This window comes from Helicoverpa zea, chromosome 1, assembly GCF_022581195.2.
Source record: "Helicoverpa zea isolate HzStark_Cry1AcR chromosome 1, ilHelZeax1.1, whole genome shotgun sequence".
NCBI lineage: Eukaryota > Metazoa > Arthropoda > Insecta > Lepidoptera > Noctuidae > Helicoverpa > Helicoverpa zea.
This window is the reverse complement of record NC_061452.1, coordinates 12,688,172-12,716,154: the sequence shown is the minus strand read 5'-3', so window position 1 is coordinate 12,716,154 and position 27,983 is coordinate 12,688,172. Positions and strand designations below refer to the sequence as shown.

Here is a 27,983-nt window from a genome sequence, read left to right as displayed (position 1 = left end):
AAAATGGTCACGCCTGTGATTCCCAACGGCATCGGTGGAGGTGACATACGACTAATTTTGGTCGTTGTATCCCCAAGTGGCAGACGATTGGAAGGCTTATTAATTTGTTAATAGCTAACATATCCTGCGTATCCATTTACGATTTACTTTAGAAGTTCCTGTGGAGTTTTCCGTCCGAACTCCGAAGTTGGGGAAGTTCGCTGTCAACAGTTTGGGGTTACATTAATTGTTAATTAAAATCAGTGTCTAGTTCCATCGTGACCTGCGACCTTGTTTCTAAACACGAACAGCTAAATAGTCCAGATGTCTGGCGGTGTGGGTTTGGAAAACCCAATGGAAAGTATGTTGTTCAATGCTACACGTGTTCTTAGAAAAGCTAAACATTCAACCTTGCATTTATCAAAATACTTTTGTAAATGTTCTTTCTTTGCTTGGTATTTCAATTTATTTCTAAATCTATCAGTCCATTTAGCAAAAGGCGTTACGAAATAACTTTCCTTATAATATTATGAAGAAGCATAGAAGTGCACAACAGAACATCACGCTGGACCGCACTCGTAACGCGCAGTCGTCACGGACGGCAATTTACTCAGAACGTGAGAATACATTACTATTTGAGTTCAAACAAACACGTCTTTTATAAACTGACCTCGTTCGTGTAATCTATAATGTGTTGGTGGAACATATGGCACGTTCTGTCAATGGGAACGGTAGGAACCTCCTTGATGCCACAGTACGGCAAGTACGATCCGATCGGTCATTTCTTAATTCCCGCGACTTGATACAGGATTATTGAGTGGATTCGAATTTGATGATATTATTACACGCTTTTTATTAGCTTCACCTGTATGTTTGTAACCGACTTCTTTGGGCGTGATTTTGACCCACTTTAAACGGCCAGATTTCGTTCAAACTTTGTAGATTTATTGAGGACCGATGACAATACACTAATTTGATAAAATTATTCCATTTTTAACCGACTTCCCAAAAAGGAGGAGGTTACACATACACATCGATTACTCCGAGGTTTATAGACCGATTTACGTTATTCTTTTTTGTTCGACTCGGAATAGCTGCCAGTTGGTCCCATAGTCATCAGGTCAGGATCTGATGATGGAGACCCTGAAAAATCGAGGGCAACCTTCAAAAGTTGTAGGCATACATAGGGTAAAAACTTGACACTCATGTGTACGCCTAAAAGCACTATTCAACTGTGAAGATTTGGAGCTGACCTGATGATGGAGACCAGAGAGGGTCGAGGGAACTCGACAACTGAATATGTAAACTACCTCGTGTTTGGGCTTAAATTATTTGTATTGACAAGACCTTTGCAACAGTGAAGGTTTGGAGCTGACCTGATGATGGAGACCAGAGAAAGTCGAGGGAACTCGACAACTGAATATGTAAACTACCTCGTGTTTGGGCTTAAATTATTCGTATTGACAAGACCTATGCAACAGTGAAGGTTTGGAGCTGACCTGATGATGGAGACCAGAGAAATTCAAGGGAACTCGACAACTGAATATGTAAAATACCTCGTTTGGACTTATATTCTTTGTATTGATGAGAACTTCCAACTTTCCATACAAGTTGGAAGTGGTGCGAATACAAAAAAAAATATTTTAAAAAAAAGCGTGGGGTGCTTTTTAAGATATTATCGAAATGAAAATCACTGTACTCATATCTGTCAATAAAATATTTATAACTTTTGACACCATGCACCCCACGCTTTTTTTTTAATATTTTTTTTTTGTATTCACACTATTATTAATTTATATTCATTGAAATTTTTAACACTGTTTTCTTAATTTAAATTCATTAAAATTTATTTTCTATTTTTTAGTTCGTTTTTCTATAAAAAGCGTGTTTTTTAGTTTTTTTAAACTATTATTTATTTTAGAATGACATACCTAGTCGTTAGAACTATTCGTTTTTATGATATTTTTGTACTGATTTGAAGCTGTTTAGACCTAACAAGACTGTTTTAGTTAGAAACTGTTTACGGCTCCTGAATTAAACAAATATTATCATTGAGTAAATAGGTGCTCGTTTTCCTTTATTTACTGCTTTGATAAAGAAATTCTTTAAACTAGAAGTTTTAAAACGTTCTCACTAGTATCCGATGTGACAGCGACTGGAGTCGTGCGTCGAGGGTATTAAACATACGCTCCGTAGTTTTATGACACATTGAACATTTTTAATGATCTCTCGCGACAGTAAACTTTTATTCAGTGCCGTTATCGCTGAGCCTTTAATGAAATTGTTTATCCGTTAAAATTGCAGGAAGAAATCATTTGCGTATAGCTGTTACACTTCCCAGCGAAGTACCGGTTTGTAATTAAAAATGAAATAGTTTATTGTGTCATCGAACATTAAAAAAAAATAACTGGAGGAAAAATAAACTAAAAGGAAAAATGTTATCGATAGCGCATGAATCTTTCAAATATGTAATCAATGATTACTGAACCCTGACAAAATGTTCCGATTCCTTTGATACGAGCAACAATTTAGATGGATGTTACAGATAGCGTATAAGAATACTTGAACTGTAGTCACGTAGGTAACGCAGTCCCGTTCCATCAGTCGTCGGAACGGTCCATTGTATGTGTTCCGGTCGCCGGCCGGCCCACGACAAATTCCCTTATCCGGCCCGCACAATCGACCATTCTATTTAGTTTCTACAATTTTCTATTCAGAATCTCTAATAAAGAAGCTACGTTACAATGCTACACCCAATTTTGTTCCATCTACATTATTGTAAAACCAACAGAAATTGCATAAGTATTAACAAAACCTTAAGTCAATAATGACACGAGACTAGCTAAGCAAGCAAATCCCAAAGTAAAACCATTGACAAACTAACCATAAACACGCGATAGATAACTCTTATCAGTCATTGTCATTTTCTCTTCAATAAAACAAGATGACGCCATACAAATACCGTTTAACAAAAAAAATATCTAGTGACATAATAAATATCTTTGCAATTTCAAAAATATAAGCGAACAGGAATCTAAAGCCCAGTTTTGACGGTATACGGCGGGCGTGACGCGTTTGAATGACGTCAAATGAATATAAGCCTGTTGCATGCTCGCGGGGTTACAGTTGGAGGTGCGTTTATTTACGCTGAATTGCGAGCGATATGCGCAAGCCAGTTGTGACGTAGTATTGCATCCGCAAGTGCGTAACCAGCCTTATAACCTGCTTTAGACAATGGGTCGGATGCACGGATTGTTTATATAATAATTTAGTTTGAAGGAAACAAGCTGATTTCGTGTGAGTCTATGGATCGGTTTATGGTAAAGCGTACAGTATGTAACGCGGTATAATACATCACTGAAAATGTTTTTCGATATTTCGAAATCAACTTTTCCTAAATGTATCCAATGAGTAAATGTTTCACGTGTTATCGTATGTACCTACATACATTAACGAGTAATGTTTATAAATTGTTCGAGGTTCTCACATTTATTATGAACGGTAGTTATTATATCGTACACCCAATCGCCATGAACAATAAATAAATTATTAACCCATCATTTTGTCAAGTGAAAAGCGGCTTAATAATTTTATATGAGAACATGAAATACATTATTTAGGCCACGGTATGTCGGCGTTCAATATTGGGCGAACCCGTCACGACGATTAAGAATTTCAGTTCGCCCCAAATTTTATCGTCCCACTTTATACCAGATCAATAAGCAATTAAAATCCGTTTAGCAATAAACGCCTCAATATAAAGATAATAAATAGAATCTGTCTTTATGACTCGATAAGTCGCTGTGAAGATTGGGATTATGTACCAGAATGTGCCTGGCATTAATCCAGGTTTGTATCAAGTGAAAATATTAATTCAGAACACGATAAAAAAGTTTACCCAACTCAGCGCTGAACGGAGCAGTATTATAAAGGTGTAAAATAAACATGCCTTTAGCTATCGTTAGGCCATAAGCACGTTCGTGAAAAAGCAAAGTTTTGTAATTACGATAACGGAATTGTGTACTTTAGAGTTTAAGACTCAGCTAGATTTTTGCAAATAATATGAATAATAGCTAATTTGCATTCCTATTACAAATTAAGGAACAATTTAATTCATAGTGCTACAGCAAAGGCAGTAATGATAGCCTGTAACAAACTTACTAACTAGCTATTTCAATGTACTACACCACATTAACCATTATAATGACATTAGTTGCCGGGCGCCGAAGGCTCCTATTAGACGTGAAACATTTTTCAAATTAAATCAAAGCGGCAGGAAGTTTCCTCTTGGCTCTACATAACCGCTAGGTACTAACCCTTTTATCTTTCATCTTCCTGCTGTAACCAATTTCCACCCATGTTGTTGACATTATACCATAGCCTACGCCTGTTAAAACATTTTAGGTACCGAATTGTACCGACGAAATAACCACGATCCATCAATCAACGTTTGACGCCTGTTTCATCTGTATTTTTTCGAATATTTTATGTTATGTGTAAAGAAAATAAAGAGAAAGGTTAACCTTTATTTATATAAAGTTTTTTATTGGTTTTCGGATTATCTTTTATGAATGATTGCTCGAGAAAATGTTTCAGACACGAGTCGAGATACGAACGATCGTTTAGTCTAATAATAACACCACATTCAGAAAGTATGGCTGACAGAAACCAGAAACACATTCGTTATAAATCTCATGATATTTTCTTTTCATTCATCATCATTTCGCACTTTTTTATGATAGCCATAACGTTATTATTGCTTTACAAAGAATGAGATAAGTATTGAACCTTGGACATCAACGCGTACAATGCTACTATACTGGCCCGCTTTGGACCTGGAGTGGCCATAAAGCGCTATTTGAAACACCCACGGGAAACCACAAAGTTGCGTTTTTGCCAATCAACCTTTTGGTAATAAAATTTAATTCGCTGTCGGAAGCAGCCGATCTTGTACTCCGTCAAATAGTACTTCAAAAACTTCCTTAAAACCTTGGTGCGAAAGTACTGATGCTTCGTCGCTTGAGATGTGAGGTATTTGAGCAGAAACAATTTCGGTTGCGGAAGAAGTCGTTACTAGAATACGCCTCATTGGGCAAGTGCTAGCTCACCCACGTTTCCTAAATACTCTACGGGTTTACCGAAAATATAAACAAGAGGGACACAAAAGGTTTTGAACTTGAGCTCTGAAATATATTCTAGTTCTCCAGAATAAAGTATTACAAATGGATTCACACAGCTGGAAGCGTCGATCGCACTAGTTGTGCTTCTAGTTCGTCGGTAACCTATTTCAGATGCGAGAGTTGGAGTGTTGTGAGAGGTGTCGGCTACACCTCGTGACCTCTCGGCACACATGCGCCACAATACGCCCGAGAGCGTTTAGCTTACGTGCTACTACAATAGCATGGCAAATGTTTGGTTTGCACCTACGTCGCTGCTAAGTTTGCAGTTTCACAGATCGGTCCATAACAATTTTGTAAAGGTTTATCCAATGTTTTGAAAGTTTTTACTTCAAAGATTTCTTCGTACCATAACATTTCCTTCAACCTCTGGGCTATTTTAACGCTAACATATTGTTTACAAATACAATACGAATTCCAACCCAGGCTTACATAGAAACGGTCTCAATAAGGCGAAATCCTACGAAAAAGTTACGAGTCACTCTAAACATTTCAAGGAAACGTGTTTTCAACTGGTTTTCCTGCTTTATTTCAGCTGTTATTGAAGGTTTCGGGAGGTTTTCGTAAAAAAATGTGAGGGAAACATTTGAATGAATTTAGACGTCGGCTGGCACGTGGCTCGGCGAGTCTCGCAAACGTGCTTGTTATGACGTAGTTCGGACCTGACCCGTATTCAAGCCGCTCTTGACACGTAGCTGACACTTGCGACTTGCCCCGCCAACCCCACCGTAATGACGGAGATAATGCGACACCTAAATAATACCTATTACCATTCATATTTGGAACACGAAGAAGGGAGCGTTCGAGGGCAGTCTCTATACATATAGTGCGGACGAAATTGACGTTAGTTTTGGTTTTTACAATTAAATATTGATAAGAAATATCTTATTACGTTCACGAAAACAGGAAATTTATCGAATTTTCCTGTTATAAACCGACTAAGTGTAAAATTATTATAAAATTACTCCAAACATACCACAATGTTTACGTCATTAATCACTAATAAGACGTGACCTTTCGACCGATTAATATACAATTTATTTGTATTTTATTTTCGATAGAGAAAAACCAAGGCTATAAAATATCGACGTCGTAGATGTAATACCTATAAAGAAGGAAGGTAAACCTGACCTCTAAATGAATTCAGTGGTTATGCACAACTTTGAACATGAGTAGCTAATGAATTTGGTCCTCACTTTCCTCGGCATAAGCATACATATGTTATGAACAAACAAGCTTACTCAGCTGGGGGCGACGAAAACCAACATGAACTTTTAAATTATACATGTTATTCGCTTAGGCACTACAACAATCAACACCTAGATAAAAAAAAAAAATACATAATCCTTGTTTGGTATTTTAAATGTTATTCCCAACTGAATTCTAAGTAAAATTCTCCCGTGTTGCATTGGATAGAGATATCGATACGAGCTGGAAATGTGCTATCGGTCGGCACTCGTACGTAATAGAGTTATCAGCGGAATGTAGGAGAATGCGCACACACCTTTGACTTTAACCCTCTTAATGCTTTGACACTTCCGTGAGATAAGGTTTTGTGTCGCGGAAACGTGATAGAAGTTGTTAGAACAGCTATGTTTTATAGTATCGATAAAGATCGTAAATCGATTAAGCTATACATGTATTTTCGATGAAAACGATAACGATAAAAACAATGATTCTTTGACAACTCTCGTGATCGACATTTCCGTCAGTCGCTGGTAAAGTCATTGCCACTCAAGCCGCAGTTCTGATGACATTACTTAGCGCAAAGGGAAGGAGGGTGATCTGTCACGCTCCCGCAGTTTGTATAGAGAATATTGACATAATTACGCGTCGATGAGGCTTTGTTTGCAGTCGTGGAACGAGAGGAAGTGTTGTTTATTGAAAATGTCTGGGAGGCATATCCCTCCCGCCGGCCACCCTCACCTGGGCGACACCCTCCGCGCTGCCGGAGACGTGCGCATCTACAGACTGTATTAAAAACGGTTCACCGGCACAATGAGATGGATGTTTTCCGACGCCACCCTGCGGAATTTTTCTCATCAATTTATTGCCAGTCGTTAGTCACGGACACCGGCGCGGGCGCCGTAATTCGCACAGTAAGCACGTAAACATTTGTAATTAATAGTGTAAATGTTTTTGTTTAACGTACACCGCGCATGTTCTCCAAATAGTACACCTTTTACGATTCTTAGAACATAGGTATCTACCGTGGATTTCATGTTTTATAACTTTTCACGATTACGACGTTGTATTACAATCTATTTTCATCTGTGGCGTTCATGCGTAGCAAATATTTGTCAAACTGGAGTTGTGTGTTTTCGTTTCCGAACGTAATGAAATAATGCCTGGGCATATATTTGATCCACATTCCGATCGGAAAGCACACGCAATATTTCGCAGATTTGTTTGGTATGTCAGAAATGTGTCTGATGAACACGAGCGTGTCTTTAATATTTATGTTATGCATAGAGAGTATACAGATTCTATATCTTAAATTGCAGCAAGCTATTTTAATCTATGAATTAAACTGGAGCGAACGATAGAGTTTATTGGAATATCATTAATTTGACGTCAATGGTTAAGTAAATCTCCGCTTCATTGGAATGTACTCGCGTTGGGTGTTTGATGTTTATCTTATCTTTACGTTATCTGTTTTCGCGTTCTATGGTCACCATTACAACTAATGTTTATTTTTCAACTGTGCTAATATTTGCTACAGGTGTTGTTACATTGAGTTTTCATACTAAATAGTACCTACAAAGTCTTATCAGAATTGCTATAACGATTTAACAATAAAAGGAAGCAAGGTAAAACGTAGAAGCTTCAATCAAGCAAGGGTCGGTAGAAAGCTATACAATCTGAGGGAATGAGATATAAATGGAAAAGTAAACAAGGCAATGACGGTCAGTCTCGACCTGGTGCGGTACGGTACATAATGATGACAGGAAATGTTCTAACACGGATTTCTTATGTCATCTTAAGTTTTCTATGTGAATGGTTGAGGAATATCACAACAGTACTTTTTCAAAGGATATACGTCACTTGTCCGTGGTAGTTTCGTAAGACCTTGTAATAGGTCTATCTACATTAAATAAAAACCTTTGACTTTGACTTTTAGCGTGGCAATAAGCAGAACCAATTATGTAGTACACCTAATGTCTACTCAGAAAACTAGCTTCATAAAAGCTGACCTCCAAAACAGAATCCTAGACTTCGTAGAATTTCACCTGGTTAGCAAGGCTTTCACGAAATTATCTTATCTTCAATATCAATCGAGTTATCACCGGTCAAGGTCACCCGAATATCCGAGTCTAGAATTCATAATGCGAATTCGATTTGGGATTTACCTTTGGCGAACGAAATGCGAAAGTTTCAGAAGTCTCGCTCTGTCGTGTTGGTTGGTGACCGTGCGTTGGGACGGATGGTTGCCAATTCGATTATACGATCCCCCGTCATCGGTTCAATGCCAAATGGAGCCCGGATCTCGGTAATCATGGCAGTGTCAATTCCTATCAAGTGCCTATTTCCCACATGCACAGGTTACTGTTAGTTCGGTTTTTTCAACTGTTTATATTGAAGACTAAGTTACTTTCAAATTGACGTGTTTTGGGCCTGAGGGAATGTTGTCAGAAAAAGTATCGTCCATAAATATTTCAAAGACATTATGTAAGTACAGTTAAGGCGTAGAAATATTTATGAGTTTCTTGTACTTACCTATGTTAATATCATGGAGGCATAACATAAATGACAGGAGTTAGTGTTTACAAAACGTTCTTCGGTCCGTTGACTCTGTCATAACGTCCAATGCTCCTTTATAACGACTTATTAAACTGCTTTGTGTAAATTATATGAGGGAATATCGCCATTCTTCTAATGATGCTGACATAAAAGAAACTTCATCGCTTCAAATAAAAGAATACCCTTGAAACTAGCAAGCTTTAACAGCTCTCGTTTTCCTATAACGTATCGCTTAACAAAGTTTGCTAACGAGTTTTCTTATTGTACATAACTGTTCTTGAAAACTTCTCTTGTAATGGATAGTTTGTTCGTTCAATTAGTGGTTCTGGTTTAATACGATTGTCTGAATGCTATTATTAGGATCTTCTGTTTGAGTTTCGCTTGTTACTTATCAATCGAATAATTTAGACACTTCCATTTTGTAGCCTCTTTCGATTGGAAAACGTCTAACAACAGTCGATACAATGACTAGCACTTCTACCAAAATTCAGCAAAATCAATCATCTTTGTTCATCTCGGTTTCAGGCTTTGTGAAGAAAATGTCTTTTGTTAACCGTAGCTGAAAAGTATTTCTTATATCCATTGTTATTTCGGAGCACTAAATAAAATTGTGCATGTGTGTGTTCATGATTTTGATCAGTGAGTGTAATCGGGCAGATTACACTTGTTGGTACTCACTCGACCCCAAATAACGAGTGAGATTCATTTACGAGTATAGGGGACCCGGCTACACGTGCCGGTTCCATTAACTTGCATAACTGTCTGATGTTGACCAATAATGCCGAAATTGGTAGTTTCAGTCTGAGCACCTACTACAATAGAGATCTATCTATACTAAGTTTACGATCTATAAAGCTACACGATGTATCCTCATCAAGGATATTATGCATGGCTTTTCTCGTAACTTTCGTCCTTCGTCAACGTAAAAAGGCTTGATTGAGAAAAATAGCGATTTCTTTCGTGGAAAGTTACGGGCCCGGCCTACTTACGAAGTATTTTACTTTCTTTCTACCCCATCCAATTTATAAATTAATGTTCTATTTTAATTGACACTTGATATTAAGAGCGGAAAATAAAGGGTCAGTGCTGAATAATTAAAAATTTGTCTCCCTTTTTCTCTCGCACAAAACAAAGTACTATTGTTCTAGTAACTGTATAAGTAGAATATTAAAGCCATAAGCCTTCGTAGTCTAATTGCGTACTTATTCATCTTTGTAGCTGGTTTCCCTTTGTAAAAACAGTTTAAGAAATATATAGAAACGTTTAAAATGTTTGCACCTATATCGACATCGCCAAGTGTAGGTTCCAATACTCCCACATGTAACGGAAAGGTGCGCCTCGGGCTCGATTCCGGATATCTGACGTCACTCGACTTGTAACATTTTCCATATGTTGTGGTTTCTCAGTAACCAGATATACCGAATGTTTAGATGTCAGTATGTGAAGGACGTATAGCACGAAATAAAACTAGTTAAGGTATATCATATGATTGCGGTCTAACAAAAGCATAATGAAGTAAAATTAACTTGTGAAATGTTCCTAGACAACTGAACACATGTAGAAGGGTCAACGTACACGTGTTAATAAATGCGAGTGCCAGTTAATGTAAAATGTATGACGTGATATCTCATTATCCTCTTTCGCATCTCCGCTGGGAGAACCCGCGAAATTATGAGTGGCGTACCTTTGTTTAGAAGTAGCCTATTATACTAAAAGGATAAAATTAACACAAACAATGTTATTAAGGCTGTAGAGTATTTATTAGCGGAGCCTATTCGGAAGTTTAGTGTGAAGAGACTGAAGGTTAATTGTCTTTATAAGTTCAGCGAAGTGTTGAAATACAGGCACAATATCTCTATTATTTATTTACAGGAGACGAGCGACGACTTAAAGTTTATTTCAGTGTTGTTTGACGTCTGTTGTTACTTAATTTTACGTTCAATGGTATTAAACACCATTGTTTAATGTTTACCTATCTCGGCCGTGCAGAATATTGGGAAAAACATATTTGACGTGCACACCGTTCATTGTTCAACATGTTTTAACTCTGTCGGGACGTAAGCTTTGTTTTTTATTCAAGCTTTGGAAAAATATAGGAAACATTTCCAATAACAATGGCTATCGACAACAAAAGCATTGAACTTGTGCGTAGCGACCGGTGCACGGCGGATGGCGCTCTCGATCCCCGATTATTTAGCGTTAGAGGCCATATTGTACGCAAACGTATTTTGTCAAGTAGCAAGTGTGTTTTGTGGGAATACGTTTAGGTAGCTTTTATGGTTGATGTTGATTCCATTAGCGGTGGGTCGTCAGGAGCACTACTCGCGGTAATCAGATTACTACAAAGGTATATGTGTTGTTGCAGGGCGGCGTGGCAGCGCAGTTAGGGTGTAGCGGGAACGCGCACCCTGGAGCCACACAGGGGTCCATGTGAGTTCACCGAAAACTATTTACGAACTAACCCTATTAAGGAAAATATTTCTCCACAAGTAGACCAAACCTCTTAGTGTATTTTCTGACCAAATCCGATTTCACTTGAATGAAATCAAAACTCCTCTAAATTCTTTTCAATAAAGTTTTTCGTTGAAATCCCAGTGAATTGATCTCATGGCCTTCCTTCAATTTGAAGCAATAATGTTTCTTGTAGACATTTGATCCGCATGATTGACCCCGTATAATAAAATCACAATCTTGGCTTTCTTGGTTTTATTTTTGTTAGAAAATTTTCAGGATTTAAGTATTCGAAGTAATCCGTAAGTCACGTAGCATTCATTGGTAACGAACCCTTCATTCATATAATATAATATGTTATTGCCTCACATAATATTGTACATGAAATACATTAAAGTACTATACGTTCCGCGAGGTATTACAATTTGTAATGAAGTGAGATGTTCAAGGTTGAGCGAAGACGTCGGTACTCCCATACTTTTATTACGAGCTCTATTGAATAAGTAATGAACACAACATATGTACATCAATCTTTCAAGTAGGTGTTCAGACGAACTTTTATAGCTATGATATATGATAGCGATAAGAATAGGCACCGCCCATGTAGCACCACGCGAGTTTCTGATAATTACGAAAGTTAATTCATAATTAGTTGAACGAAAATAGGCATCAAAACAATAATATGAATTGACGATGACATTAGAATTTGGATAGGGTTAAATATTCGGGGATTTCATGACATTACGTCTCCTCTCTTCGTATCCGCGTCTGTCCATCCGTCAATCATATATCTCGGAAAATCCGTCCTGTGACGTCTCAAGATAAAAACCCAGAAACTGATCTTCGATTGTTTTCGTTGTGTTTTGGCAAACGTTATGGGAACTTTTTATGTAGTCCACTAGCTTCCGCCCGCGGTATCACGTGAGACCCGAGGGATCCAACGTCCAGAGTCCAGGTTTATTATATTATAAAGTCTGCCCAAAGTCATGTTTTCACTTAATGCATCCTTTACTTATAAAACCTAGGGTAGATTTTAATCTGGATCTCGACTAGATTAACTTAAATCCACAGACCGACTAACTTTCGCATTTACAGTATAATAAGAGTAGAAATGAAATGTTCGTCTTTCTTAATGTTCATAGCTAGATGTTCAATTTTCTCTAAGCACCTCGTAAGAATGAAATCATCTTTCTATATTACATGTTTTGTTATGAAGAACAATGGTTTTATAAGCTGTGTTACTAACGGCACTCATTTAATAGATATTAATATTGAGTTCATTAATTCATGGTGTAAGAATCTCCCCCTTTTTGGGAAGTCGGTTATAATGGGAATAAACGTGCATTTACTGATCCTTCTTATATTCTTGCCTTGCAAAAATAATTAATCTATCTAGCAGGTCTTTTGCATGCAATACTCAGCTATATACCAATTCAAGAATACAGAACAATCTATGAAAATATTGCGAAAATATAGTTTAGAAAACCGTATCGCTTTTGTTTCTTCTCCAATATCGTTCTACCAATACAAAAATGGCTTCGATAATAACAAAACACTACTTACTAGATCTAAAGTCTGAAACATCGACACCTCGGTCTCGAGTGAAGTAACGCTTCGTGGTTTCGTTCCCTTTAAGCGGCACGATACTGTAACACGACCCTGGGAACTTAACTGATGTTGACACCTGTTCAAAGTATTACATGATCTAGTTATCCAGGCGTACCCGTCTCTGTGACATTTACAGTATTGCAAATTAACCGAACAGACCCTTTATGTAATGAAATTCGAACGAAGTTAGTTCCAATTTTGCGTCTAAGCATGTTAGAACAAAATGTACAGGTGTGTTGCGTAAATTGAAATCCTTGGAAATTATTGATTTATTTTGTAAACGTACTTAGTAAAGCACATAAAGAGCCAGGTAAATGTACCGGGTAAACGGATTCGGAAGAAATTTGGCTCACAGGGAGTTTATAAACTGGACAGGTAATCCGCAGGATATACTAGGACTATTTATGTCGGTATCTAAACCCAATTGGGTAAAGGTTAGTCCTTAAAAGGTATTCGATAGATTTCCCGTATTGCTTACAGTCAAATTGTTTCCCCGATACTCACGGGCATGATATTATGTAATGACTATATAATGTAATGTACGGGGGAGAAATATTCGCAATATTAAAGATGTCTGCGCTCCGAGTCCCCGCGGGGTATCGTTGTCATATCAAATAATGGCGTATCATGTGGATTACGTGGAGGAAAATGTTCAAGTGACTTTGTCAGATGTACAGCCATGTGTGGAAAGAGGTACATATCTTTGTTTACAATGATTTGTTCTTGAATTGGGAACAGGTGGTTTTAATTGTATAGTACAATAAAGTACACTTCTTCCCAATACATACAATTTTATTTAAAGAATTTATGTAGCAGATTTCGATAGATTTCCACAAAATTAAAAAGCTAAACAAACATCCAATTGATATCTTCTTTATCCATTGCTAAACCAGCCTTCCATCAATTCGCAAAGGTTCCGTTGTCTTTCCATACATCGCAAGACCTTAATCATTTTAAAATTGCCCTTGAGGTACATCCTTCTAGTAGTGTTGGTCATTATGAGGCCTCGTAACCCGTTCAGCAATAGCTGTTTACCAACGGTGCAGGATGTGTCGTGTTAATACTATCATTTTATGGTAATTTTCTATATGGGGTGCCGGTAAATGTACGTAAGCACAGTAGGAGACTGAGTGGACAAATTATTTTATAAGTTACACTACCTTTTACTCGTTTACGTAATAAATAGAATTACGGTCTTGTTTGTTTCTGATTTATTGGATAACTTCATAACTTGTGTTCTTATGTTTGTTCTAAATAAATAAGAATTCAAGACACAGTAATTGATCGCTGCTTAATAGTAGCTGTGTTTAACGTACAATATCTGTAGTGGATTGAAACTATTGAGCTTGAAAGTTCTCTCTATGTAGTTTCCTCCGTATAATGTTCATATTTTACTTTACCAATATCCAAGGTGCTTTGTACTTAGTTAATTTTAATCAAAGAGCCTCAAAGGAAACTGATCTTCTTCTAAAGTAGCTTAGAACGTACATAGAAGAACTATAATTACGCAACACAGAGTCGAAACGAGCAAAGAGTGACTAAGTTAGCAGAAATACGCTTCGAAGTCATAAGTACATATACGAGCTCGCTGCGACAGAGTGCATCAGTATATTAGCTGAACTTGGACGGTTAGCATAGTTTCCAAGATCTGGGATTTTCCAAGATTATTTAACTTTTGACCTTTTATCTTTAAAATAAAGTCAAACGTGAGTTATTGAATCCTTACTGCTAATTCAGAAAACTCTCTCTTTTACCCAGAGTGCAATTTAAGCTAGAGAAGTACATAGTATAGCTTCCATCATTCCTGAAGTAACATGCATTATTAATATTTAATATTCATATAACTATCAGTCAAATTCACATTGTTACCCGTTCACAATCTCTCAATCTGTGCCGACAGTCCCAAGTCCCGGTTTGTTAAGAAAAGTGCTCGGTTATATTTCAAGAGAATTTCCCTCGTCTAATGTTTATTCCCCAACGGCAAACTTCGGACTTTCTTCTGTTTTTCTTTTAAATTCGCACCGTTTCTTGGTGACAAACTCGTCTAAATCTATTTACCGTTATGCTTTCTGCTTGCAGAACTTCTTACAAGCGATTCTAGTCCCAAGTTCTTATTTTGGAAGCTCAAATTACAACTTTTCTTCGTCTTAATCAGCTTTGAAACGAAAAATCTATTGTGTTGAGCAATAGTTGTCGTTGATTCATAAATCTGAGCGGGTTTTGTGTCGTCACCCATAATATTGATTTATCCTTTATAACTTCCTGATAAGTCATTGATACTTAATAATATACCTACTTTAATAGCACGCTTCGTAGTAAGTTGTAGTCATATTCATTACACGTGTCATGTTATATATAGTGTGCATATATAGGATTTTTTTAAATATTTCCTAAAATATTGTCAGGTTTATACATAGTTGAATCATTTAAAGTCCTTCAAATAGCTCTATCGGTCATTTACTTCATAACTTTAACTTAGCGATGACCTAGTTCCGGAGGACTCGATAATAGTAAGAACTTTCTTTGACATAAATGTATGCATATTTTCCAGTGTTGAGGAGGGCGCGGCGGCAGAATGGAAGACGCCGGCAGCAACAAACAGCGACAGGCCACGCGAGTCTTCAAGAAGAGCTCGCCGAATGGCAAGGTATGCTCTCATGCTGATTATACAACATCACCCGCAATTCACGATAGTACAGCCCAACATGACATGCCGCATCTATGGATTGGACCATAAAATTGGCTCATCGAAGGCCTTTCTTTACTACCCTTTTAGTATCCCATAAAGTCCACAAATGTCGTGTTGAAACTATAACTTCAACCGGTCACAACCCTTTATAAATCAACCTTTCACGTTAGACAGAACAGCAATTTAGCCAAAACAATTGAACCGATTTGAATCGATGGCTGCCTTTAAATTGATTTCAAGAAGAGAGGTTTCATTATCTTTTATTACCTTTCAAGTTGAAGAGCGTTTTTTAATCAGAATCAGTGCTTTTTAATCATCGTTCCCTTGTGCTAACTCGGATTCAGTGACCTTATGTTTTGACATTTAAAGAAGCAATAAAAATGCGAATTGTCACTTTCGCAGAAATGTTCATTCCAGATTTACGTCATAAAAATTCATAAGAATCTTGGTGTTATCTTCTTTTGCGCTTACTTTTAGAAATGTAGGTTATCAAAATGGAAGACGCCATGGTACATACGTAGCCACGCTTTTAACTTCTTGTGTACTTCGTCTTTTGCCAAACGAGAGCTGCACTAAGCATGCAGCTCTATGGATTCCTAATGTGTTATCCGGTGCATTGTATATGCATATCAATGTTCTAAGCCCATCGCGTATTCTCTGCAACCCGATGCTGACGTCAGAACGTTTTATTGCAACGAGACGCGCGATCTGTGACCGATCATTTTATATCGCAGCGCTCCGCGTGCCTTGCCAAGTCGCCAACTGTGCCAAATGCTGTGACAACTTCCGAAACATTTCTTTTACTTAATTTGCCTTAGTCTGCCAAGCGAGACTTAAAAATAATTAATTCTAGATTTGAGGTCGGGTTTACAGAGCTAATTTTATTCTTTGTCTTTTTCAGATCACAGTATACTTAGGGAAAAGAGACTTCGTAGACCACATCACACATGTAGACCCGATTGGTAAGTCGCATATTTTTCTTTATAATGTTGAGCTCCTGGACGATGAAAACTGCTCCAATTGATCAATGTTGCAGACTATTTGAACACTTGGATCAAGTTGTTTCAAGTCGACCGCAGTCTAGTCGTAAAGGGAGTGGAATCTCTTTGTATAATAAATTGCCAATCCCACCTAAGTTCTATTCGCTGTAATTTAACTTGGAAGTTATCTAGCAGTTCACTTGGGTCGCACTGCAATTAGATATCAGTTTTATTTCCACTATTTATGACTAGAGCGACTCTGAAGTTTCACTGCATTATACTTAGTCAATGCATATTTTCAGAATAAAAACGCCTGAAACAATTAGATGTTCATTATGTGAATTGCTGTGCGCTGTAATTGTATTAAATATCCGGATATATTAGAGAGCAATTATTGCGTGCCAAACACTGTCGTGGCTTAATTAATATTGAAATCATATATCGCTCACGCTCGCAGCTATCTGCCACACCACGCCCTCATACCATAAGTACGTATAGATCACGCTATTTATATGATAAACACACGTTTGATCAATGCAATTATTTATCAATGATTCATCGTGACGTCTGTAATATAGTTTACTGAATGGACTCAGCAGATATGCTAGTTTACTATGAGTAAAGTGTTTACAACTAGCGTTTAAAGAAGCTGAGTTCCAGTTATTGGGGTAAATACAAATAACGTAAATGATGCGAGTTAATTTTCCACGGAGTTTTCCTGCGATATGAGGTTATTTACCTTCCGTCACTGACGTACGATAGAATGGCTTCCTGTTTCTACTAGCTGTAGAATAACACCCGCATTCAAGAACTATGATAATAAGGCATTCTCCGATTACTTATGTGGGTACGTACCTTGAATTAACTCGAAACAAAAACGCTATAAACGCTATGAAAAACTCTTTTCTTTGCATGGAATTCTCTAGAATACAGACTTAAGGAATGAAGTATCTCATGATTCGGAAGGTAGCGATCCGTAGTAATCATATTGAGATGTTATCGCGGATCAGAATTACCGCCGTTACCAGACGATTTGGATCAAAGCGTGTAATTATGGTAATACAACACTAAATCGAATCGCTAATTGTGATGCTAACCTAGTTGGGGTTAGATGGATGTACAGTTAATACGAGTTATTAGGGCGCGCATAATGTTACACTTGTTCCAATGTTAGATTGTTTAAATTAATTTGTACGCTGACAAAAGACATGATGGAATGCCAGGTATCTGATAGAGATATCTTAATGGGGTGAATTAGAAGAAAATGTTACTTAAAGAAAGCTGACCCCATCAATAAGGAAAATAACAAGAAGTACGCCTACGTCCTTAAACTGCACTATTAATAGTGATGGCATTTACTATCTACGAGGAAAATTAGATGGTAGTAATTACAACGCTAGTGATAAACGAGCAATGAATATCCAAAGCAACAAGACTTAAGCAGTCAGTATCCCAATTCTTTCTACAAGACAACAATGGCCGTTGTGAAATGTTTGCACTCATCAATTCGCTCGCCCAGTGGCGGATTTACAAATTTGCCGCTAGTAGGCCATTCAATTTTTGCCGCCCCTAATGATTGTGAACTTAATGATATTTCTGTCAGTTACTAGATTATTTTTGCAACCCGCTATGTACCGAAGAGTTTAATGTTGACCTAACAAGTTTATCTGACAGCGACTTTAAAGCGTAAAACCTCTGTAACTTTTAAACGGCTCAATTGATTTTCATGAAACTCGCCCGTAAAACACCTGTAATACAAAAAAAATACTAAATTAGAATCGGTTCATTCGTTCGGGTAGGTACTATATCAGAGGCGCACCCATCGGGTGGCACCCCCCCAAAAAAACGAGACAATATAATCACGGACTAAAATTGTAATTGAAGTACTTAAAAATTGTGTAGAAATCATTCATGGTGCTTTTTGCTAGGTTTAACATAAAGAAACCGGAGTCATACCACTGCAAAGTTATAAAGCGCTAACTAGTTTTATAGAAACCAGTGTCAAGTAAAAAAGCCGCGAGCGCAGCGAGCGCAAAATTTTTAAGATTTAGAACAGTAAAGTACCAAAACGAGTTTATAAAACCGGCCTAAAGTGAAAAAGTCTCGAGCGTAGCGAGCGCCAAATTTTTTGAGTTTTGAGGACACAAAAGCGAAATTATTTGGGACACAAAAGTCCTCCACCTCCTGAACAGCTTAGAAATCGTCAGCGTAGAGCGTCAGTTGTTTTTGCTACTTCGGTGCTTTAACTTTTTGTTAGATTGGACTCAAAGAGCGCAGAATAAACCAGAAAAGATGAAGAAACCGCGAGCGGATTTTTCCATTTATTTTTATTGAAACGCTATTGGAATATTTTAAAATTCATGATCACATAAACCTAAGCATATATTAAATAAAATAAAAAATAAAATAAAAATAAAAATAGCCTTTATTCAGACCTTGTTTACAGTACTCAATCTTAATCTAACAACTCTGACGAGTTGATGACACCAACGACCTGGTCTGTTTGCCCAACTTTGGCAAAGGCCTCCTCCATTTCCTTCCACTCTGCTCTGTTTTGGGCTCTTCTAGTCCATATATTCCCTGCTATGCTTTTAATTTCGTCATCCCATCTTCGGTACTGTCTTCCTCGATTTCTTTTCTTGTCCCTAGGGTACCAAGATATTATGTTTTTGTTCCACTTGTCATTGCCTCTGACTATGTGGCCGGACCATTTCCACTTTAGTTTCCTTATTCTAGTTGTGACATTCTCAATTTTCATGCGCCTTCGGATAGTGGTGTTTCTTATTCTATCAGATTTTCTTATATTTAGCATGCTTCTTTGCATTGCCGTCTGACACGTTTCAAGTTTCTTATATTGCGCTTTGGTGAGAGCCCATGTCTCGCAGCCATATGTCAAGACTGGGAGTATACAAGTGTTATACAGTTTTGTTTTCACGTACGTTTTGATTTCTGTATTCTTCATTATTTCCTTAAACCCCCAGTAGCGTTTCCATGCATTTCCAATCCTTGTGTCGATTTCTTTTATCATTATATCAGTGACCGAGATTTGTTGGCCCAAGTAAGTGTATTCTTTTACAAACTCTACTGGTTCGCCGTTTAAAAGAATATTGTCTTCCAATGCGTTTGTCATAGCTTTGGTTTTTGAAGTGTTCATCGTCAGACCTACCTTGCGGCTTTCTCTATCCAGATCAGTGATCATGTATTGTAGTTGGTCTTTGCTCCTTGCCAGTATTATTATGTCATCAGCGAACCTCAAGTGTGTAAGATTTTCGCCATTTATGTTAAGTCCGTAGTGGTCCCATTCCAGTCTCCGAAAGATATCTTCCAGTACAGCTGTGAATAATTTAGGTGACAGTGGATCTCCCTGGCGTACGCCTCTGTTTATGTTTATTTGTTTCCCTTGTTTCTCTAGTTTTATTCTTGCTGTACTGTTAGTGTAAATGCTTTTTTTAAAATCCTAATGTATTTCTGGTCGACTCCTTGTTTCTTCAGACATTGCCAGATACTGTTATGTTCTATTGAGTCAAATGCCTTGTTGAAATCGATGAAGCAACAGTAGAAGGGCACTTTAAACTCTTTGGCTTTTTCAAAAAGTTGTCTTACCGTTAGTATATGGTCCAATGTTGAATAGCCTGACCGGAAGCCAGCCTGTTCCTTGGGCTGGTTTTCATCAAGAGTTTTGGTTATTCGCCTTAGGACAATTTTTGCAAAAATTTTGTAATGTTCGACATTAGGCTTATTGGTCTGTAGTTGTTAATTTCTCCTTTGTCCCCCTTTTTATGGAGTAGGATTATTGTTGATGTAGTCCACTGTGCAGGAATTTCCTCGGTGTGCAATATGTCGTTGAAAATGTGTTTAAGTAGTGGTACTAGCTCGTTTTTACAATCTGTAAGTAATTCGTTGCTGATATTATCAGGGCCGGGAGCTTTATCCTTCTTCTGTGTTTCTATTGCCTTGTATATTTCTTCTATTAGTATAGGTGGAACCGCGTCGGTGTTATTTAAGTCGGTGTTTACTATTTGGTTCTTGCTGGAGTAAAGGTTTTCGTAGAATGTAGTTGCTATTGACAGTATATCATATCTTTTTGTTTTCGTTTTCGAAAGTCGGTCTTTCATATTGGGTATCCAGTTTTTCTTTTCCTTTAAAGTTTTTAGAGCTTTTTAATACCTCCGGTTTTGCTTATGTATTTTTCAAAAGTTTCACGCCTAGTGCGTTCTCTGTCTTTTCTTATTTGGTTTTTGATTTCTTTACTTATTTCGCTTATTTTGTTTCTGATAATTTTTGTTTTCTTTGTAGTATTTAACAGTTTTGATCTTGCTTCTAGGAGTGTAATTACTTTCTCTGACAAGTTTTTCTTATCCTTCGTATTATATTTAGTATCAGGTTCTGGTCTCAATGTCAATATTTCATGTAGTATGTTGTACTTCTGCTGAGTATTTATACCCTCAAAGGATGATTCTGTCACTAATTTCAGTTTGTCTTTGATGGTGTTTAACATTTGTTTGTTATTTGGTGTTGGTCTTCTGACTTTGAAGGGTCGACTTTTAATAGTGCCCATTGACTTGCTCAGACGTGCTCTGAGGACTCGGTGGTCGCTATTAAAATTTAGATAAATGGTGCCGCAGTCGTCAATTAATTTTGGTCTATTTGTTAAGATGTAATCAATTTCGTTTTTGAAACTGCCGCCTGGCGATTCCCAAGTCCATCTTTTTGAAGTTCTTTTCTTGAATAGGCTGTTCATTATCCTCATGTTATTTTCCATCGCCATTTATTATTTATATCTATAGTTTATAGTATTTATATTTATATCTATTAGTTTTTGTCCGTTCCTTGTTCTTTTCCCTCTGATGTAAGGGCCAAGTACAATATCTTCTCCATTTCGTGGACTTCCAATCTGAGCATTGAAATCTCCCATTACTATGCAGTGTTTGTATGTGTACTTTTTTAGAGCGATGTTGAGAGTTGAGTAAAATGCATCGATTTCTAAAGTAGATGACTGCTCTGTTGTTGAGTAAGCTTGCACTATAGACCATATTTCCTGTTTTGGAGGAATTTTAATATTTAATTTGTTGAGTTTTGAGGACACAAAAGCGAAATTATTTGGGACACAAAAGTCCTCCACCTCCTGAACAGCTTAGAAATCGTCAGCGTAGAGCGTCAGTTGTTTTTGCTACTTCGGTGCTTTAACTTTTTGTTAGATTGGACTCAAAGAGCGCAGAATAAACCAGAAAAGATGAAGAAACCGCGAGCGAAGCGAGCGGATTTTTCCATTTATTTTTATTGAAACGCTATTGGAATATTTTTAAATTCATGATCACATAAACCTAAGCATATATTACAGTGAGTTTATTAATCGTTTATTTATATATGGATTGTGTACTCGTATAATTATAAAAAAAAAAAACTGTAAAAAAATTCGCAAAATTTGCCGCCCCTCTAAATCTGCCGCTCTAGGCACTGGCCTACTTGGCCTATTGGTAAATCCGCCACTGCGCTCGCCGATCAATTTGGCTGTTCGAGAACTTTGTGTACCTCATTCATCAAGTCTTTGGCTCGCGCTTTCAAACACGCATTTACATCATTTTGATGAAGACGAACATCCTTCGTCCGGGAGTTTGTTTGTTGATTTCGCTTTCACGGGAAATCATCTATACTTATAAAGACGGAAATTGGTATTGGTATAGTGTGCGAAATAATTCATCACTTTCGGCAATGTAAGACAGAAAAAAATCACATCACACAAATGTCGTAAACGTGGAAGTCGTAAAAACTGCGGAACAGATTTTGCTGAAATTTTAAGTAATATAACTAATACATCAGAATACCATATAGTCTTCTTTCTAACCGGGTGCGAGAAGAAGTACCATCGAGTAGTAGGTAAAACCCTGGCATTGGTTTTAATTGATTTTCTTCTGTTAATTGCAGACGGCGTAGTACTAATCGACCCGGAATATGTGAAGGACAGGAAGGTGTTCGGTCATGTGCTGGCCGCGTTCAGATACGGCCGGGAAGACCTGGATGTGCTGGGGCTTACCTTCAGGAAGGATCTGTACCTGGCCGCTGAACAGGTAACTAGCACTTCTGTAACAAGCCTTCTCAAGCTTCTAGAACTTTCGGCTAAGGTTCTAGAAACTTGAGGGGGTCTCTAAATACTTTTTATAGTTCCATCCAAGGTCATAAGAAATTATTGTGATAATTCTTTTTAAGTACCATTATTGTTTGCTATGATAATGATTTCCTCAAGATGCATCTAACACGACGAGGTGTCAATAATACAATCGGTTTAATAATTTTAGTGAGGACTTGTACACCAAAAAAGTATACACACTTCTTATCACGATAAGATTGAACTAAATCTTCCATTCAATTTCCCATGTAATGCTCGTTAGGCACATGAGTCGCGTAACTAATTGCGACACGTTTTGATAGTAAACAGATTATCCCAGATTCTTCACACTGTTTTGAATAAGCATTCAACTCGAAATATGCATAAATGAAGGCCTTTATGTGGCAGTCGACGTTGTAAATCGACTATTACTATTTAAATTGTTTGTAGCTTTAGCTACACATGTAGTTTCCGATAAATGTAATCAACTGTTAATTTATTTTTGTGGGGATGCTTTACCCGTCATTATAACTGAAGATCAACAACTCCACTGATTTTTTTTTTTTCTTTCCTTATTTGCTCTACTGACATCATCCTCATGCCCTTTATCTCAATTTATATGAGGTTGGCGCAACATACTTTTCTCTATTTGCCGTCATTGCCCGTCATCGTCATCTCTAAAGTAATATTCTTTCTAGTCATATCGACTTTCACATAATCCGTACATCGTTCCTTGGCTTCATGGACGCTCAAAAAAAATCTTAGTGTGCGCCGGACAATTTTCTGTGGATGTCTAGAATTTCAAACCCTTAGCCATAGCCAAAGAAGCTTATAGTGACCCATCGTTATTCCACAGATATACCCAGCAACGAACACAACAAAGCGTCCTCTAACGCGGCTGCAGGAACGGTTAGTCCGCAAGCTGGGCGCGGCAGCACACCCCTTCTACTTCGAGCTGCCGCCGCACTGCCCCGCCTCCGTCACCCTGCAGCCCGCGCCCGGAGAGACCGGCAAGCCGTGTGGGGTGGATTATGAACTGAAGGCGTTCGTCGCTGACTCGCAGGATGACAAGCCACATAAGAGGTGAGTTGTGTTAGAAATAATAAATACATAGTATGAGAGAGTCCCAACGTGGATTCGAGCAAACTCACTGCATGGAGCTTTTAACACATTTTGTGATCGTAAAATGGACCAACTACAGCAGTATAGCTAATTTTCAATTTCCCCTTGGTTACTTTGATTTAAGAATAAATGTTTTTTAATCCTGGGCCCCGATTTTCCTAATTTTACTTAAGCGACATACGATTCACATTCGACTGAGATCCAATCACGACTCAATTACGATTGAAGCGTATGTGACATTCCGCAATTTTTTCTTTGAAATAAACGTTTTTATCCTTTTCTGCCATTTAATAATGAATCATTTTGTCTACAAATGATTCACGATTGCAATATATATATGTTATGGACCATGTGATTAATTCGGGCATTATTTATAATGCCCGAGCATTATGAATAATGTCTAGCTTTATCGGGCCAAGTGATTAATAACTATCTTAACTTCATTATTTATCACATTGCACGGGCATTATTATATTGCTACATGATAGTTGGGCAATTTGATAATGAAGCTATATTTTATGCGGTGCGAGGGTGGCAGATGTTCTAATAAATAAATCATGTTACTTGCTACATATTTTATGATTATTGTTTTAAATTATATGTTCTATTTTAATGGGAAATTATAAGTCTAGCCACAAAATTATTTATTGGACAATTGTCATCTAATTTACTAACTCGGCCTCGTTTTTCTTGATCTCATTTTTCTTGGCTCGTTTTTTTTTATGGTAGAATTTAATTTGGATTCAAAACATTGTATTAAAAACTGAACTTAGTGACGCAAACGAATCGCTGCAAAACCGACTCCACGTAGTCTTGTCTGCCCTACCTCTAGAGTGCAATTCAAAACCGCGTAGGAGCGGAGGGGCGAGGCGGCCTGCGAGCTGAGGCGCAGGTAGTTGAAGCGCTCGCTGCCGCGGCTGAGGCTGGCCGGCCGGGCCGGCCAGCAAGCCGAAGCTGCGGTGGTGAGCGTGAAAACCATCTGCCACGTTAAGCTCGCATGGGACCGCCGGAGCCCCGCAGCGCCGGAGCCGTGACAGAAGCCATGCTTGCTGCATGTTGCATGCTTACTTCCATGCTCTGTCAATTGATATGGGATGTGTTATATTTTAAACGTACTGAGTAAAAAAATTAGAAGCTAAATAAATATATTTTATGATGTCATTTAATAGTATTTCAAAAGTTTACTTTAGCATGCTACAAATTTAATTGTGGCTGACTTAGTAATTTAGAAGGCAACATACATTTTTGGGGGCGAGTAATGATATTAAAAAGAAGCCTGTTTAAATAGCACCCTATTTTAATTATATTTTCTATGTGACTTTTATTTAGAGAAGCTAAATAATAAAAGTTAATTATGCCAAATAATGAGTCCGATCGCTTAAACTTTAGTTTATTTTGTTTTATAATAATAAGTCATTTGTATAAAACAAAAATATGTTGTAAATTTTTTGTTTTAAATTTAATTATATTTTATGTTATGTTTTTAATATGACTTTCCTTAACTTTTAAATGCAAAATCTAGTGAATTTTTAAGGCAGAAGTCCTTCATAATTAATCCAAATCATGAGGCTGATTATTTAAGTGGTTTAATATTTAGTTTATTTTAAGTTAAATGTCAATAACAATAAAAAAAATGAAATTAAATATGTTTGTATTACTTTGCCCAAACGGTCACGGGCAATATGTATAGTGCCCGGTCAATTTGATTATTTTAATAATTATTATCAAATTGCACTCTCATATTGGGCATTATTCATAATGACCGGGCATTATGTATACTGCCCAATTTATCACTTGGTCCATAACATATACAACATGTAACGTAATTAACGCACACCCTCAAACACCCCAATTAGAATATTATGTTATAATCATAATACATGCACTGAATTTTTAATTTAACATGTATATGCATTGTTATTTACTAAATTAGTTATACCAATTCTTAGAGAACTTTTTGGTCATACTACTACGCATGCAAATATCGCACCGCGCGCCGCTCGACTCGACACAACATAACGAAACTACGGAAAAAGCCGACAATACACGAAGTCTTATTACTTTGAGTTACGGTCTATTTGAATTTGTTTTGACTGTACAGGGTTAATATGACAATAATTTACGTAGTTTTAATTATTTTTGGAATAAAAAATTACCTATATTAAAAATGATATAAATCGATTCAGTAAACGATTCTGAACAAACTAATTTCAGGATGTGCGTTAATTAAGTTACGTGTTGTATATTGTAGAGCAAACTATCGTATAAACCAAAATCACCAAAATGGCAGACCAGTAGCAAACGAATCGAATGTCGTTGGAATACGATTGGTCTTATATTAGTAGCAGAAAGCCCGATATGGTTAAAACTGCTATTGCGATTCAATTTCTATTCAATTTTGACATTATTAACTTAGGAGAATCGGGCCCCTGATCGACTTCCAAGTTCAAAATGTTATGCACTAAATAGGTTCCTAAACATAATGTATGACTTTCATTGCAGGAATTCAGTGCGGTTAGCCATCAGAAAGATAATGTACGCGCCGAGTAAGCAAGGCGAGCAGCCCTCGGTCGAAGTGTCCAAAGAGTTCATGATGAGCCCCAACAAACTATACCTGGAAGCTTCCTTAGATAAGGTAACATCTCTATTCCTATTTGGAAAACTCTGATCTACTGGTTAACTGTATTAATTCAGACAATGTCAAGTACTATTGAAAACAGAGTAATATTTTGAAGCTGATCCGCCGATCCCAACATAGTTGGGAAAAGGCTCGGGAGATGATGATGATAGAATTTTCGAAATAAGCTGTGCCGTAACCAAAATTAATTGTACCTTTGTCCTGCAATTTTATTCCGAACCTAACCCATCATAATCCTTTTCCCTTCATCCCAATTTTATTTGGAGTCGGCGCAGCATGCTTTCTTCTCCCATATCTATTCTCTCTTCTATTGGCCGCCATCTCCCAAGTAGCATTCTTTCTAGTTATACTATTTTTTATGTTTCTAACTATATATTCCTTCTCCAGGAGTTATACCACCACGGCGAGAACATAGCGGTGAACGTGCACATAGCGAACAACTCGAACCGGTCGGTGAAGCGCATCAAGGTGTCGGTGCGGCAGTTCGCCGACATCTGCCTCTTCTCCACCGCGCAGTACAAGTGCACCGTCGCCGAGACAGAGAGCGAGTGGGTGCACTTTATAACTTTACTGATAGGGTTCAATTTGCAATGATTCGTGACAGTTTTGCTAAGGTTAACCACGAGTGAAATTCGACCGTCGCGTCGTCGAGACCGAGAGCGAGTGAGTCGATCTTGTTACTAGAGCTATAGGGTTCAATTTGCAATGATATGCAGTGTTGCTTAGGCTGCGAGCGAGTTTCAACCTTATGTCGCTTTTATTAGAGTGCATTATTCAATGTGCTATCGATGAATAGGCTAATCGTCCGAATTTTGAAAATTTTGATAAAAAAAAATAGGTTATATTATTAGTTATGTAAATCATAACGCACCGTTATCCTTTAGGTCGGGATTGACTGAGTTTCGATTTTATGATATGATGCTCGTGTAAAAACAAATTTCAATCTTAAAGCCATGCAGATAGAGTACAATTTCCGACATTTTACCAGATTGACAGGTAAGTATTCTGTGATTGAACTTATTATCGTTTACTTTTAAGTAGCTACGGGTGATATCACTGGATCAAAGAATAGGACAATTCATAGGAACAACCAGAAAAAAGTGAGGTAATTTTCGATGATTCTATAATCTTAGGCAATCGAAAATAATTCTCACCACCCAACTTATACAGACGGGGTCAACCGTTAACTGTTGTTTAATTTTCTTATTTTCCTTATATGAATACCGTGTTCAGCGAATTTCCAATCCAAACACTTGAGTTATGTCCATTTGTTATTCAGGGAGCCCAAATCGATGTCGGCGAGACTATTTAAATTCCCCTTTATCGGGATATTCAGTAAGAAACATTCCATGCGGTCCGTGTAAGTACAGCGTGCATGAATCGTTTGCCCCTCTCGCTTCCTATGCCTGGAGTTTGTCATACTCATACATACATGCCTACTTATTACATACAGATTACTCTTGGAACAATTTTCGACACGTAACAATGTGTT

General features: G+C 37.5%; 1 protein-coding gene across 7 annotated transcripts in view; it reads left to right on the top strand.

Annotated features, from left to right (window-relative positions):
• The window catches only part of LOC124636297 (beta-arrestin-1), a 68,549-nt gene that overhangs the window by 28,579 nt on the left and 11,987 nt on the right, over positions 1–27,983 (top strand). For 2 of the 7 annotated variants that reach the window (XM_047172373.1, XM_047172454.1), the window contains exons 3-10: positions 11,263–11,327; positions 15,508–15,603; positions 16,547–16,607; positions 22,551–22,693; positions 23,588–23,814; positions 26,356–26,488; positions 26,879–27,039; positions 27,771–27,851. In XM_047172373.1, the coding sequence (XP_047028329.1) occupies positions 15,532–15,603; positions 16,547–16,607; positions 22,551–22,693; positions 23,588–23,814; positions 26,356–26,488; positions 26,879–27,039; positions 27,771–27,851 (878 nt within the window). In that variant the 5' untranslated portion in view covers positions 11,263–11,327; positions 15,508–15,531. Of the gene's footprint in view, positions 1–7,236; positions 7,256–11,262; positions 11,328–14,596; positions 14,663–15,507; positions 15,604–16,546; positions 16,608–22,550; positions 22,694–23,587; positions 23,815–26,355; positions 26,489–26,878; positions 27,040–27,770; positions 27,852–27,983 lie in introns of those variants that run through there. The other 5 variants (XM_047172526.1, XM_047172761.1, XM_047172601.1 and 2 more) reach the window with 4 other exon arrangements.